General features: G+C 37.2%; 1 protein-coding gene across 1 annotated transcript in view; it reads left to right on the forward strand.

The window, feature by feature from the left end:
* Nucleotides 1-2853: 2853 nt before the first annotated feature.
* The window catches only part of TTF2 (transcription termination factor 2), a 58363-nt gene continuing 44522 nt past the window's right edge, over nucleotides 2854-16694 (forward strand). The window contains exons 1-4 of the mRNA XM_007485262.2: nucleotides 2854-2956; nucleotides 3091-3193; nucleotides 8530-8616; nucleotides 15042-15108. Coding sequence (XP_007485324.2) covers nucleotides 2872-2956; nucleotides 3091-3193; nucleotides 8530-8616; nucleotides 15042-15108 — 342 coding nt within the window. The 5' untranslated portion in view covers nucleotides 2854-2871. The remainder of the gene's footprint in view (nucleotides 2957-3090; nucleotides 3194-8529; nucleotides 8617-15041; nucleotides 15109-16694) is intronic.

Raw genomic sequence — 16694 nt, forward strand, 5'->3', positions numbered from 1 at the left:
CTTACCTACCTAGATGGGGGAATAAAGGGAGGGAATAAACACTTAGTAAGTACCTGCTATGTGCCAAGTACTTTATAAGTATTTTCCCATTTGACCTTCACAACGATCCTGAAACATAGGTGCGATTACCCCCATTTTACAGATGAAGACACTGAGGCAAACAGAAGTTAAGTGTTATGTTAAATTAAGAACTCCAGAGTCACGAACCTTGTAATTAAGGTGGGATTTGAAGTTAGGACTTTCTGACTCAAAGTCTAGTGAGGTTCCTAGCAGCCTTTGGTACCACTTAGTAGTCTGTTTACATCCTTTGACTACTTATCTTTTGGGAAATGGCCCTTTTGTGTACATGTGTATGTATCTCTCTTCCTCTGCATATATTTTATCACTTTCCAATATGTATTGGATATCACATCTTTGTCAGAGAAATTTGCTACAAAAGTTTTTATTTAAAAACAGATAATTCCTTTTTAATTCTAACTGAATTAATTTTACTTGGACAACAGCTTTTCAATTTTATAAAAGTAATCAAAATTATCCATCTTATCTTTTTTTTTTTAAACCTTTACCTTCTGTCTTGGTACCCAGCTGCCCCAAGGAAATAATTCTTAACTAAACAAGGGACAGAGGTTACCATAAAAGATAAGATGGAGGGGGCAGCTGGGTAGCTCAGTGGATTGAGAGCCAGGCCTAGAGATGGGAGGTCCTAGGTTCAAATCTGGTCTCAGACACTTCCCAGCTGTGTGACCCTGGGCAAGTCACTTGACCCCCATTGCCTAGCCCTTACCACTCTTTTGCCTTGGAACCAATACACAGTATTGATTCCAAGACAGAAGGTAAGGGTTAAAAAAAAAAAAAGAATTATTTCCTTACCCATAGTTATGAAAAATATCTTCTTCCCTTCTTTTGAGCTTTATAGGCATTAGATATCAAATGTTACAGATATTAGTTGTCAGTCAGCCATTGAGCATTTACTAATCAGCTACTATTTCCCAACATTGTGAAGTTAGGAAGACTCCTTTTCATTAGTTTAAATCTGGCCTCAGATACTTATTAGCTGTGTGATTCTGGGCAAGTCGCTTAACCTTGCTTGCCTCAGTTTCCTCATCTATAAAATGAGATAAAGGAAATAGCAAACCAAATTTGCAAAGAAAAAAACCAAATGAGGTCTCAGTCAGACATGATTGAAATGCCTGAACAACAACACATGGTAAATTAAGTTTATACTTTTGAACAAATTTGCATTTTCATTACACATTCAACCAGACCATAGTGAATAATCTTTCCAAAAAGTTGGTATAACCTTTTTAATCAAGAGCATTTGTGGGTGGGTGTCATAGTGGATAGAATGCTGAACTTCTAGTCAGCATAGACCTAATTTCAAATCCTTCCTTAGACTGTGTGGCTGTGTGACTCTAGGAAAGTTACCTAACCTTTCCCATCTTCAGTTTCTGCATCTGTAAAATGGAGAGAATGATTGTAACTACTTCACAAGGTTATTGAGTAGATCAAATTTGTTAACATGTATAAGGTACTTTGAAAATCTTAAATTCTGATATAAATACCAGCTATTTTTTTTTTAAATCAGCCATGGGCCAGGCACTATATTAGACAATGGAAAATATAAATACAAAAGTAGTACAGATCCCTTTGGGACAACTGGGTGGTTCAGTGGATAGAGTTCCTGGCCTGGAATTAGGAGGACTCCTCTACCTGAATTCATATCTAGCTTTTACTAGCTGTGAAACCCTGGACAAGTTATCTTATCCTGTTTGCTTCAATTTCCTCATCTGTAAAATTAACTGCAGAAGGAAATAGCAAACTACCTTAATATCTTTTGCCAAGAAAACCCCAAATAGGGTTACAAAGAATTGGACGGGACTGAATAATAGACACTTTGTTCAAGTTCACATTCATTTAGGGAAATATTTGCTCACAGGTAAATACAAACTAGATACAAAATAGTGATGGAGGCAGGGCTGGGAGAGATGAATCTGGCAGTCAGGGATGCTTCCTTGAAGTAAGAGGTATTTGAGTTGATCCTTAAAGATAGCCAATTGTTTGTGTTATGGGGAACAGTAGAGGTAAAAGCATGGGGTGGGAGATAAAAGGACTTTCTTTGTTGGGGAGTACTGAGCAGGCCAGTTTGACTGAAACCAAGGATGTGTGAAAGGGAATAATCAGCCTGGGTAGATAATCATTATCATTATATTATTATTATTATTATTATTATTATCAGGCTTTAGACCTAGCTAGAGTCTCCTATTGAAATAAAGGAGCCCTGCCAGTCTAGAGACTGGAGACATCAGACATTGTCTAGCTGTGTGATCCTGGGCAAGTCACTGAACCCCAGTTGCCTAGACCTTCCTACTCTTCTGCCTTGGAATCAATACTTTAGTTCTGGGATGGAAGGAGGAGAGAGGAAGGGAGAGAGAAAAGGAGGGAGGGAGGGAGAGAGACAGAGAGAGACAAAGCCAGAGAAACCCTGTGTTTCACTGCAGACCCAGAGACATGCTCGTGCACATTCTCTGGGGACCAGACTCCACTAAGATTCACTCTCAGCCCCACAGTAGTAGTATGACTTTTTTCCTGCGCAAGCCCCGCTCTTGAAATTAGACTTTCGGACGAGCGAAACTTGCTCCTACTGGTTGCCTCCCACATCGTTCTTTAACTCCGCCAATAAGGCTCCAGGAACTGGCTTTTTTGCCCTGACCAATCAGTTTATTTTGTAGTTTTAAATTCCCGATGCGTCAAGGCCTCTGGCGATTTTTATTGGCTTTCGTGAGCCCCATCTCCTATGTGATTGGTTGCACTTCAGAGAGGGCGGAGGGGCGGAAGACGCCGAGCTGTGGCGACTGATTGACTCTTGGAGTAATGAGGGGGGGCGGGGCTTTGCGGGAGGGTGAGAACTGTAGTCGTTCGTCTGGCCCCATGGAGCCGGTGCGATGTCTGGAGCATGGTGAGGGGGACGGGATGGAGCACTTGGATGTGTGTGAGCCCGGAGGGAGGAGAGAAGGGAGGGGAGGTAGGTTGTTTGCTGCCTCCACGGGGTCGGTCCCGGAGCGTCCTCAATGTCGCCTCTTCTCCCCTCAGGGACCCTTTGCTTCCTGAAGACCGGAGTCCGCGAGGGCCCCAATAAGGGCAAGAGCTTCTTCGTGTGTCGGGCGGAGGCGTGCGGCTTCGTGCGGCCAGTCGAGTAGGTCCTAGGGGGTGGGGGGCGGAGGTCTGGGGGTGCGGGGTTGGGAGCGGAGGTCTGGGGGTGCGGGGTGGGGAGCGGCCGCCCAGCACACCGACATTACGCTTCTAGAGCACCAGCTCCGAAGCCAAAAGGCTTGGGTTCAAGTCCTGCCTCAGAAATCTGACTGCAAGTTCACTTTTAAGGCTATATTGCAGACCTGCATTGATGAGGGGAGTTTCACACACCTGTGATTACAATGTGCTGTGGAATCTTAGGGCCATCCCCTCTGTCTGCTCCTCTCTCTATTCATGTGCAAAGTTCTGGGTTAGAGTTAGGGTTAGAAATGAAATTAGATTCCCAGCTGGGCAAATCACATAATCCCCATTGCCTTCTGCCTTATTGTATTGATAAGTATTGATAGTATTGATTCTAAGACTTGGAAGTAAGGATTGAAAAAAAAAAAGGTAGGTAGTTCAATGGATAGAGTGCAGGGCCCCAAAGTCAGGAGGGCCTGGATTCAAGTGTGGCCTCAGACACTTCCTAGCTGTGTGACCCTGGGCAAGTCACTTAACCCCCATTGCCATTCCTCCGATTTTGAAATGATACTAAGATAGAAGGAAAGGTTTTAAAATAAGAAGAAAAGAATGAGAGGTGGCATGTGAGAACCACAGACTATAAAATTTAACCTACATGATTAACATTTTCTGTATCACTTTCAGTCTAGGCCCATGATGTCGAACCTATGACACATGTCACTGACATGTGTAGCTATTTTCAATGACATGTGGTTACATGCGGAGAAGGATTTTTTTTTCCTCTTGAAGTGACTCACCACCTGAGTTATGCTCATTATTTTGGCGAATTTTGACACACCAATCTCAAAAGGTTGCCCAACACTGGACTAGGCAAACAAAACAATAAATCAAGTTCTGGTTCATAGTTTGCCAATTTCCAAGTGGAAATGCTCACACTAAACATTTAGCAGCTTCAAGTTTGAGCTGGCACACTCCTGATCCCCACTATTTATTCCATTTCACTCACTCTTGTCTTCAGCCATGCTGACCTGCTTGTAGGTCCCCAAGGAGAAAGTCCTTTCACCTCCTACCTCTGTTCTTTTGCAAATGGACCAGGAATTATACAGGCATCCTTTCAGGATCAGCTCAAATGCTTATTTGATTGCCCTTGTAATTTTCTCTTCCTGGTCCCATTCTTATCACTTTGTGTCTCTTTTATATGGAGCCTGTGCCCATATTTGCTTATCTGTGAACACGTTTCCCCAATAGAAAGTAAATTCCTTGAGCAAAGAAGTTTATACCACTTTATAGATGCCTAGTACAGTGACTGGCATGTGGTAAATAAAAAATAACTAGCATTTGTATGTCACTGTATATGTAAAAAAACCACCATAAGATTAAAAAGGCATGCAATTATATTGAAATAGTTATAAAAAATGAACAACAACAAAAAAACCTAATAGGTTCACAGATGCCAGTTAAAAACTGGTTTAGTTAGTTGTGAATGAAATGGAACAGATGGTTAGCTAGTTATAGCTCACATTTTTATGTGATTTCAAGGTTGGTGAATCACTTTCTATTTTTTTTTTTACCCAAACCCTTTAAGATAGGTAGCCAATCACAATTATCCTCTTTTTATAGATGAGGAAAACAGGCTTAGAGAACTAATTCGACATTTGGGGGCATCAGTGTCCAAAGTTGGATTTGAATTGGAGGCTTCTGATTCTAAGTCTACCATTCTTTTTAAGTCACATTACTTTTTAACTGACTGGGAATGGGAGGAGATCTGTGGGAGTAGAAAATCCAGGATGACTTGAAGGAAAGCATTATGGTAAAAAAGAAGGCATATTGGGGCCAGCTAGTTGGCACAGTGAGAGAGAGGCAGACCTGAAGTTGGGGAGGACCTGGATTCAAATTTGGCCTTAAATATTTCCTTTGTGACTTAGGGCAAGTCCTTTAACCCCATTTGCTTAGTCCTTCCCCTTCTTAGAGTTGTTACTAAAACAGAAAAGGTTAAAAAAAAAAAGAATATTGGACTTGGGAGTCAGGCTACTGTCCCGACTCTGTCTTGAGTTAGCTATGGAGCTCTCCTTGAGCAAACTTTTGTAATTCTATCATTCCGCTTAGCAGTGGTTGCTTATTTAGACCACAATTCAATTAAACCTATTTAAAATAAAGTCTACTCTGCGCAAGGTGCAATTCTAGGGACATAAAGACAAAAATAGAGTAATTCCTCTTCTGACCCTTTGCTAAAATATTAGCCTTTATATAGTACCTACTATGGGCTAAGCATTTTATACTTACCTCATTTTATACTGATTACAAACCTGGGAGATAAGTGCTATTATTATTCCCATTTTACATATGGGGAAATTGAAGCTGATAAGTTCAATGACTTCCTGAAAGAGGATTTCAATGGCTTGGCCAGGATTATGTAGCCATTAAGTCTCTGAGGAAGAATCTCAATTTAGGTCTTCTTGACCTCAGAGTCCAACAGTAAAATGGCAATGGCATATCATTTTCATCTTAGAATCCTCCTGAGAACATTTTCATACATAAGAAATTATAACTGGGGAAAGGAAGGTGCAGAGTCATGAAGCAATTTGCTTGTGGCCTTGCAATAAGTTTGAAACTAGTTTTCTAACCCACAGTCCTAATTCAGTTGAGTCCCTCTGTCTCCTAAGAAAACTTCCGGCCTCATACCTTCCTTGTCATAATAAAATTAATAAAATAATAAAAGGAAGAAATCATTAGAATGTTATCCAAGGCAGGATATTCTCCTGACAGTTGGAGTAGTTTTACAATTTAACAGCCAGAACAAACTACACATAGAATAAGAAAATAAGTTTTGATTTTCTCATTTTGATCTTTATTTACTATTTACTGATTTTTAACTAAACTTAGATGGTAAAAAAAAGTTTCAGTTCTTATGCAGATAGTATGCAGTATTGGGCTTAAGTTTCAGGTAAGAAAGTTTGTTCTTTCAATGCACTCTTTTAGCTTGGCTTTGTATTTTTTTTTAACTAATGAATCTGGGTTACTTGAAAAAACTTAATGATTCTTTTTACCTGTACCTTTAAAAAATGAATTTGGGGGGGAAATATTGTCCTAGACCCGTAATAAGTTGATAGAAGAGAAATTACATTAAAGACAAGTTGGAGTGGCTCTATAACATAACAGAGATGACATTAACTATCAAATTCAAGAAGGTATCAAGTTTATAAGTTCAAGTATCAAAAAGGCTTAAAGTTTTTTTGCAGCTGTACCACCTTCATAAGCTTGGGTTTTGCTCTCAGGCCTGCCTTTAAAGCTCTGCAAGCTAAGCTTTCATAGGTTCATAGCTCAGTTCTAACCAGTTCAGGCTCTCTGATAAATATAAGAGGGCAGGCATAAAGCAAGAGGCCTTTGGTAGAGGAGGAACAGCCAACTGCTCCCACCTATACAGAATATACATCTTGCACATGTACTACTCTACAAATGAATGTGCCTTTCTCATCTGGACATTGCTTACCTGCAAACTTGAACTGTGTTAAACAAAGCCAGGGACAGGTAACAAGCCACAAAGGTCAAAATTTTTATTATAAGATTCACCAAAGATCATGCACTTAGAGGAAGGTCCCTCAGGGCCTCTTACTATTTCACATAATTCTACCTTCCATGCCTTTACATATGTTAATGGTTCCAAATAAACAATAGTCCTTGATTTCTTATCATTCCCAACTACCACAGGGCATTTGCACACATTTTCAGATATTTCAGATGGACTTTATTCTCCTTCCATCTTCATCTGTGGAAAAAGCTCCATCCCTCCCTTCCCTTTGGCCCAGCTAAGGGGGTATCTATTCAGTGACTGACTTCTGTTTGTATAGCACTTGTCCACCCTCCCCCCAAATCTCCTGACTTCTTACAAAACATTTTTATAAATATTTAATTAGCAGAATTATTTGTCTACCTAAATTAAGAATCTTGAGGGTGGATTTTATAGTTTTTTACCTGTATATACCCATATGCAATAATGCTTGTATAGTGTTTAATAAGTATGTTCTTACTTGTTGGTTTTCCTTATTTACAGCAGAGAAGAGGTAGAAAGAGGAAGCTAGGTGGTGCAGTGGATAGAGCACTAGGCCTAGAGTGATGAAGACTTACCTTTATGAATTCAAATCTGATATTAGAAACCTCTAGCTGTTCTGTCCTGTTCCTCCAGGACAAGTCACTTCACCTTATTTGTCTTAGTTTCTTCATCTAAAAGATGAATTGGAGAAGGAAATATCAAGCCATTCCAGTAACTTTGACAAGAAAACCCCAAAAGGGGTCACAAGGAGTCAGAAATGACTGAACACACCAATAAAAAAAAAGTAACAAGATAAAATGATAAAGGCGGGTAACAACAAGAAGTTAGAGTTGATACCTTTTTTAAATAGAAAAACTAAAGCTGATGCAATGAACTAGCATTTGGGGGTGATTTAATATAAGGGCAAACAACTATGTGTCTCAGTGATTCCTCTGTATTATAAAAATTCCTCTGTATTATAAAAGAATGCAATAATTGGTATAATGATTCAGTTGTCAAAAAAGTTGAAATTATTTTTACTATCCACTACTTAAGGAGGTAATGATGTATTATATAATGTAAAGATTCTATAAAAAATGCTAAAATAAAAGGAGCTGGGGGCAATGAGGTGGCTCAGTGGACAGAGATCCAGGCCTAAAACTGAGAGGTCCTGGGTTCAAATTTGACCTCAGATACTTCTGTGTGATCCTGGGCAAATCATTTAACCTCCATTGCCCAGCCCTTACCACTCTTCTGCCTTAGAACCAATATATAGAATTGATTCTAAAATGAGAGGTAAGAATTTTTAAAATAAATAAAATACAATAAAAGGAGCTATTTTGCTTAGAAAAGTAAATTTTTATCTGGCAAAATCTTATGTAGGGGGCAGCTGGGTAGCTCAGTGGATTGAGAACCAGGCTTAGAGACGGGAGGTCCTAGGTTCAAATCTGACCTCAGCCACTTCCTAGCTGTGTGACCCTGGGCAAGTCACTTGTCCCCCATTGCCTAGCCCTTACCACTCTTCTGCCTTGGAGCCAATACACAGTATTGACTCCAAGACAGAAAGTAAGGGTTTAAAAAAAAAATCTTATGTAAAGTTCTTCAGTAGTAAGGAGTATTGTATTGGTGTGTAGACCATAGCAATGCTTTTAGAGGCCTGGCCTCATGGGCTAGTTTTGTTTTCCTCTTATAGTTGGGAAAAGTTGTGTTTAGGATTTGACCAAAGATATCAACAGCTTGATTCCTTGCCTCCTGAAATGACAAATCTGTTATTCTTTTCCTATCTTCAGCATTCCTGTTTCTCATTGTTTATTACATGAAGATTGTGTGGTAGAACTTCAGGGTTTGCTTCAGCCACAAGACAAGAAAGAATACAGGTATGTCAAAAGGGGTGGCTGTGTCTTTCTGTCTGCTATTCTCATACCTATATGTGGTTAAATATGCATATGTATGTGCATACACGTATACACAGATGGGTAATATGTTTGCTTTACTCTAACACTTTTGTATTCTTTGAATAATAATTTTTTTAATTGTTGCATATGTTTTCCTCCTGACTGTGATTGATTGGCCAATTTCAAATTTTGATATAGTTGATCATAGCACCAGAAGGTGTCACACTCCCACCTCTAAGAAATCTTAAGATTTTTGGAAAATAAAAGCTATAACATAAGGGAAAATTTGGAAAGCATTAGGACAGTGGTATCAAGATGGAAACCTGAGGCAATATCTTAACTTAAAAACCACAAATTAATATTATCTATGTGGTATTGTATTATTTTTTTTTATTTATTACATTTTAATCTGGTTCAGGCTGCATTTGAGATTTTGACACCTTTGCTTTAGGGCGTTGATTATACAATTTACATTAGTAGTTAAAATTAAGAAAAAGAAAAGGGGAACATTTAGGGTTAGATATAGAAATCTGGGAGTTAGTCACACAAGAAGTTATAACCGAACTCATGCATGTGGGTGATATAGTCAAGGGAGAAAGTTAAGAGAAAAGAACCTAGTACAAGAATTTTTTACCTGGGGCCCATGAACTTGTTTTTTTTCTACGTTAATAACTATTTCAATATAGATGCTCTTTTTTGTAATTTACATATAGATAGATATAGTTATGAGTATATATTATATATATAAGTATATTCAAAAATATATACATATATGACATTTATGTATATAGAGACCATTATAATTTTATACATTTAAAACAATCTAAGAAGAAATCAGTAGACTTAACTGGATGGATGTCTGGGTGTATCAGGTTTAAGTACTTCTGCCATAGATGATAGCCTTTACTCACACATGGGAGTTTAGGGAAGATGATATACTCATGAAGAAGCTTTAGAAGGAGCAGTCATAGAGATATCATTAGAACCTGAGAATGCAATGTTATACAAGCCAGGGAAAAGAAGAAATTTCCATAAGGAGAAGGAGGTCACCAGTACTACATGCTATGAAGAAGTAAAGGAACACAAGAAATGTTTTAAAAGGCCACCAGCCTTAGCAATTAAGGGCTCATTAGTGACTTTTGAGATGGCCCACAACACTTTTCTCCCCCCAATCCATCTTCTATACAATTAAGCCTATGTATGACTGTTAATTCTACTCTCATAAATCTTTAATGACTCCCTATTACCTCTAGGAGAAACATGAAACTAGTTTTTGGCTTTTAAAGCCCTTGACTATCTGGCCCCCTTACTACCTTTCTAGGCTTATTTCAGACTATATTCCTTCATGTTTTCTTCTTTAGTCAAATAGATATCCTGGCCATTTCATGCCCTAAAAATTGTCTGCTTCATCTAACCTAATCTACTTACTAAGGAAGTCAGAAACACAAAAAAAATGTACATATGTAGATTATTTGTGCCCAATGGGTAGTAGATCCTTCTGAGCTTGTATTGGTCAAATCAGCCACAGTCATACACCCTATATGTTGACCCCAACATAATGGTGTTATTTTGGTCTTCTTCTATTATGAAAGGCAACAACAACTCTCCTCATCTATGCCTCATAAAATGTCTATTTTGCTTCATAATGCAGCCTAGGTGTCACCTGTTACACAAAGCATTTCCTAATCTTTCAGAATCCTCTGCTTCCTTCCCTTTTAAATTTAGTTTATATTCCCCTAAGGTAGCATTTCTCAAAATGTGGCCCTAGGATCCCTCATTGCCCTAAGGGGTTCTATCTTGAAACACACTTATTAATTCCTAAATGAATTACAGAATATGGAATATCCTATTCATAATGGGCTAGGAAAAGGAGATGAAAACTATTTTGATAATAATATATGATTTGCTTATCAAAATACTAACCTTTTCCAGGGAAATCTACTGCTATAAGTCTGTGTGAGGTCAGATTTTCTTCATATGCATCAACCAAAATAAAAATCTCAACATATCCAATTTAGAAATATATATGAGAATTCAGTTCTCTTCTGCTAAACCAACATTAAATATATTTGCAAAAATATGTAAAATAATGCTACTTTTCTCACTAAATTTTTTGGTTTTGGAAAATGTAGATATTTTTATTAAAATGTGTTGCCTATGTTAATATAATTAGTTCATTGTAATTTTAAAATGAACTAATAATAAGTAAATGTTTTTTAAATGTATTATTTCAAATGTCTAATATAGCAAGTATTTATAAATTAATCCACATAAACAAAAGTTCTTTGGTATCCTCAATAATTTTTAAGAGTATAAAGGAATCCTAAGACTAGAAAATTTGAGAACTTCTGCCCTAGTAAAATATAAGCTCCTTAAAGGCAGGAAATTTTTCTTTCTTTTTGAAAAATGTTTTCTTTTTATCTCTGGTAGATAGGTCTCAGAATAGATGCAAAATAAATTTTGTTGAATTGAATGCTAGGTTAGATTTTGTTCTGTTGGTTATGGTAAGCAGCCATTAAAGATTTTTAGCCATAGAATGATATGATAAAGATGATAACTGGAAAATATTAATTAGGCAGTATTATATAGAATGGATTGATTGCACGAGAGAGACTAGAGTTAGGGAGATCCATTAGAAGGCAGCTACAATAATATAGGTATGTGATGTTGAGAACCTCAATTAGCTTGGAGACAGTGGAAATGGAGAAAAAGGAATAATTACTCCTGATGCTATAAAGGAAGATTTGATGAAATGTTCCTTTGTAAGAGACTGAATTTATTCAGGTCCATGAGGTCTGCAAATCACTGAATTGTACCTATTTAACAAAGTACTGTGATACATTGTTTTTGATGTGTGTTTAAAATTTCTTAAGATTTTGCAATGTTTTAAAATGACAGGAATGTCCAAAAAGAAAGAATTAGTTTTATTCTTTTCAAAAGTGACATGCCACAATTTTCCTCAAAAGAGATAAAGAAATTTATATTCCAGTCAGTGCCATTATATTAATCCTGCAACAGATTCATAGTTGCAGAAAACAAAGTTTAAATGACAGTTTTTCATTTCTCTAGAGTAGAGCAAAAAGTATTCTTAGATTGCTTTTAGGTGTATTTCTTGTATTTTAGCACTAGATGGTACTACTGACTAGCATCTAATGAGCCCTTCAACAGACCAGTCATTTCCCAAGAATATGTTTTAATTGCCTACACTAAGTAAGCCTTCAGAACTTCACAAAGAGAACTAAAATTAGAGACTTAATTTGAGTTGTTTAATTGGTGCTAAAATTTTTTTAATTGATATCTTTTGTTTTTCTGTCATATTCATTTCTATTTCCCTTTCTGCCTCCCTCATTGAATGAGCCATCTTTTGAATTGAAGAATAAGAAGGAAAAATACAGATTAGTAAAACCAACCAACGTAGCAACCGAGTTTCACAATATATGCAATATTCCACATACATAGTTTCTTTCTTCCTTTCCCCCTTCTGACATCCCTTCTCCCCAAACAGTGGGCTACTCCTATATTCTCTTTCTTTTAAATCCTTACCTTCTGGCTTAGTATCAATTCTAAGACAGAAGCCCAGCAAAAGCTAGGCAATTTATTGGGAATGCATCTAGTTTATCCCCATTGCAGATGATGTTAGCTGATGGTTTTAGATAAATACTGTTTATTACTTTTAGGAAAGGACCTTCTATTCCTGTACTTTCTAGTGTTTTCAATAGGAATGAGTGTTGTCTTTTGTCAAAGGCTTTTTCTATATCTATTGAGATAATCATGTGATTTTTGTTGGTTTGCTTGTTGATATGGTCAATTATGTGGATGGTTTCCCTAATATTGAACCATTCTTGCGTTCCTGGTATAAATGCCACCTGATCATAGTGAATAACCCTTGTGATGACTTGCTGGAGTCTTTTTGCTAATATTCTATTTAAGATTTTTGCATCTATGTTCATTAGGGAGATTGGTCTATAGTTTTCTTTCTCTGTTTTTGACCTGCTTGGCTTTGGAATCAGTACCATATTTGTATCATAAAAGGAATTTGGTAGAACTCCCTCTTTGCTTATTATGTCAAATAGTTTGTATAGTATTGGGATTAGCTGTTCTTTGAATGTTTGATAGCATTCACTTGTGAATCCATCAGGCCCTGGTGATTTTTTCTTAGGGAGTTCTTTGATGACCTGTTCAATTTCTTTTTCTGATATGGGATTATTTAAGAATTCTGTTTTTCCTTCTTTTAGACTAGGCAATTTATATTTTTGTAAATATTCATCCATATCACCTAAAAGCTAGGCAATTTAGATTAAGTGACTTGCCAAGGATCAAACAGCTAGCACAAATCTGAGGTCAGATTTGAACCCAGGTCCTCCCGATTCCAGGCCTGGTACTTTATTCACTATGTTACCTAGCTTCCCCATTCCATATTTCTTGAAGTAAAATATTTTCCTCCAAAAGGAAAGGGTTTAAGGGCAAAGGAAAATGGTATTACTTTGACTGATCTGGCATCAGGAGATTATTTATATACCATATATCACTAGGACTGAGATATTTTAAATATGGTTTAATATGGTGTAATTTCAGAACATTAGGGGCAACCCTGTACTTTAGTTTAGATAATTTCCAAAAAAGCCATTAAATGGTTTTGAGAACAACATTTTCTTTAACATTTTACTGTTGTTTTAGACTTCTAGATATTCTTTTTGCTTGATTTTTGTGATTCTTCTGGCTTCTCAGCACAGTGCCTGGCACATAGTAGGGACTTATAAATGTTTATTAACTGATCAACTGGCTGACTGCCTCTTCTATGTATCTGACTATTTTTACTCAGCCTCCTTTGAAAATATAATGAAATGTCTCTGAAGGCAGTAGACTCCTCCCTTATTGGAGTTTTTTTGTTTGTTTTTAAGCAAAAGTAGATGCTGTGTGTGTGATAAGGGATTCTTTCTGTGAAGGTATGCACAGAGGAGATGCAGTGAGGAACTGCAGGTAGGCTAATCTGACTATACCACTGGGTGTAGGAAGGGTAGTAATATGTAATAACCCTGCAAATAAAGATTGGGGCTAAGTAATGAATAAATGCCAAATATTTTATCACCTGAAGAAAACTACTTTGGCAGCTGTATGAAGGATGTATTGGAAAGGGTAGAGATTGAAGTAGAGATCAATTAGGAGGCTGTTGAAATAGTCCAGCAGAGAGGTAATGACATCCTGAGCTTGTAGAGATAAGATTTGTCAGCTGGCTATGTGGAGTGAGGAAGAGTGAAAAATCAATGATTAAACTATGGTTTCAAAACTGGGAGACTAGCAGGGTGGTGGTACCTTCTCCAGAAAGAGAGAAATTAAGAAGAAGGATATTCATAAAAGAAGATAATGAATTCTTTTTTAAACATGTTGAATTTGAGATGTGTATGGGATATGTATTTCAAATTGTCCAATAGGCAGTTTGGAATGCAAGACTTGAACTCAGGAGAGATACTAGGGTTGGATAATTAGATTTGAGCATCTTCAGCACAAAGATAATAATTAAACACAAGAGGCCTAATGATATTACCAAGTGAGAAAGTGTAGAGAGAGAAGAGAAGGCAGCCTAGGACACGGCCTTGGGAATGCATCCACAGCTAACAGGTGTGATAAGAGTGATGGCCCAGCAGAAAAGAAGGAAGTGAAGTTAGATAGTTTGGAGGAGAATCAAGAGAGAGTGTCACAAAAACCAAGAGAAGAGAAAGCATTTCACAGCACTAAAATGTTTAAATTACAAGCTTGTGACTGGGACAGAGGAGAATGAGAAAATATGGAAGTTTAGGGAGTCTAGGAAATCACAGATGTACTGGTCAGCCCTTAAACAGTGATAGTACTAACAAGGAGTGCTGACACAAAATAGCCTTAAGTTCTTCACTATTTCTTGGACTTCTTTATTTCACTTGTAATTTTTATTCAATAAAAATTTTCTGTAGCTTTGATTGACTTATTTGCATAAAGAAGTTACAGTCAAGCAAGACAGAAATAATTTAACTCTGGGACACTTTTTCCTGAATGCAAATAATTTGACTCCCTAGGTATTGAACATATCAAATAAAAGCTCTTATTTGGCTGTGATTCAAGTCTTTATAACTGCCTTTCAATTAAGTAAAAAATGGATCATTTTTGAGGAAAGCCTAAATAAATGCTCAGTTAAATTTTAAGAGAGCAAAAGAAATATATCTCTATGTCCTCTGGTTACCATACCATTATAATTATGATGATGATGATGATGTTCTTCACTTTTGTTCTTAGTACCGTACTATTCAGCATATATACATTATAGAGTACAAACCAGACATTTATCTTAACATAGCTTTAGGCCTGGGTTTAGAAAATATACATTGTTTTCATTGGGCGTTCATCTCTTTATTTTGTATTTTATGTTCTGTTAGATTGTTCTATCGATGTAATCGAAGTAAAGCAGAGAGGAAACCTTGGTGTGGAAGCATTCCCTGGCAGGTAAGAATAGTTTGTTTTGATTTAAACCAATGACTTCCTATGTTAAATCTTGCATCAATTTAATCAACTAGGCCCTTACTGCTTGTGGCAATCATTTATCTGATTTGACCCTAAGGTGACTATTCTAAACCATTTTTCTTCTTAAGCTTTTAAGACCACCCCCAATTCCCCTCAGGATCAACAGATGACCTCAACCCATGCTTTGCTGAGAAAAACTAGAAGCCAAACATCATGAGCTTCTCAGATTTCCTATTTCATGCCTCAAAACCTCTCTAAGCCCTCACCCACTCTCTGCTTTGCTCTAGTCTCAGAAGATTTAGTGACTTTCTCTTTGCCAAATCCAACACTTTGACTTGGGCTCTTGTTCCTGTCCCTTTTTAAAATCCCTTGGAAGTTGCTCTAATTATTATTTAGATTTTGTTTGTACTTAATACTATTTTCCTATATCTCCTCTCTGCTTCCTCTCTCCTCTCCCTCATCTATCTCTTTTTTTGTCTTCTTTCTCTCTTCTTCTTTCTCTCCATCTCTCTCCCACCTTTGTTCTCCCCTTTTCCTCCATTTCTCTCCCTTTCTGCTCCTCTCAGTCCCCATGTCCCTGGTCTTCCCCTATCCTTTATGTCCACTTTCCCATTCTCCTCTTCCTCCCTCTTAACCTCTCTTTCTCCCTCTTGTGTTTTTTCCCCTCTCCTCTTCCTCATTAGCTGACTGTCTATAAACATGTACAAGTCTTATTCTTTAAAAAAATCCTAAACTATCACCTGGCCATTCTCTTCTCAAGTTTTCATGCTATTTCTCTTTTACCTTTCTCTGCCCCAGTCCTAGCTATTCAAACTACTCTCTTATGGCTTGCCAATGATTCCTAAATTGCTAAACCCAATTCAATGGCCTTTTCCAAGACTTCATCTTTTTCAAAAAAAATCTCACTAACACTGTTGACCACCCCTTTTTCTAAAATACTCTCATTTCATTTCATGAGGTTCATGATACTGTCCTCTCTTAATTGCCCTACTTATCTAACTGCTTAGACTTCATGGCATCATCATTCATGGGTCTCCAAGGCTCTGCTCTCATCCCCCTTGTCTTCTTCTTCTAATACTCTTTGCCCAAGTGCTCTCATCTGCTTCTATGGTTTCATATATCAATATTAGTAATTATGATGATATTTTAATTATGATAATAATAACATTTACATAATTTAAGGTTTGCAAAGCATTTTACAAATTTGACCTCTTTTTATCCTTACAACAGCTCAAAGAAGTAGGTGTTATTATTATCCCCATTTACAAATTAAGAAACTGGAGTAGACAGAGGCTAAGGGACTTGTCTGAGGTCATATAGCAGTGTCTGAGGCAAGAGTTGAACTCAAGTCTTCCTGAGTCCAGGTCCATTGCTGTACACTTAGCCGTCTAGCTAGCTTTAAAAATAGTAATAAGTCTAACATTTATATACTGATAAAAGGTTTGCTAAGTTTTACGTACTTTTTTACTTTATCCTAACAACTCTCTTAACTTAGATTCTATTATCCCTGTTTTATGCTTGAGGAAACTGAAGCAAACAGAAAGTAATTTGCCCACTGTCACAGAACA

Source organism: Monodelphis domestica, chromosome 2 (genome assembly GCF_027887165.1).
Source record: "Monodelphis domestica isolate mMonDom1 chromosome 2, mMonDom1.pri, whole genome shotgun sequence".
Classification (NCBI taxonomy): domain Eukaryota; kingdom Metazoa; phylum Chordata; class Mammalia; order Didelphimorphia; family Didelphidae; genus Monodelphis; species Monodelphis domestica.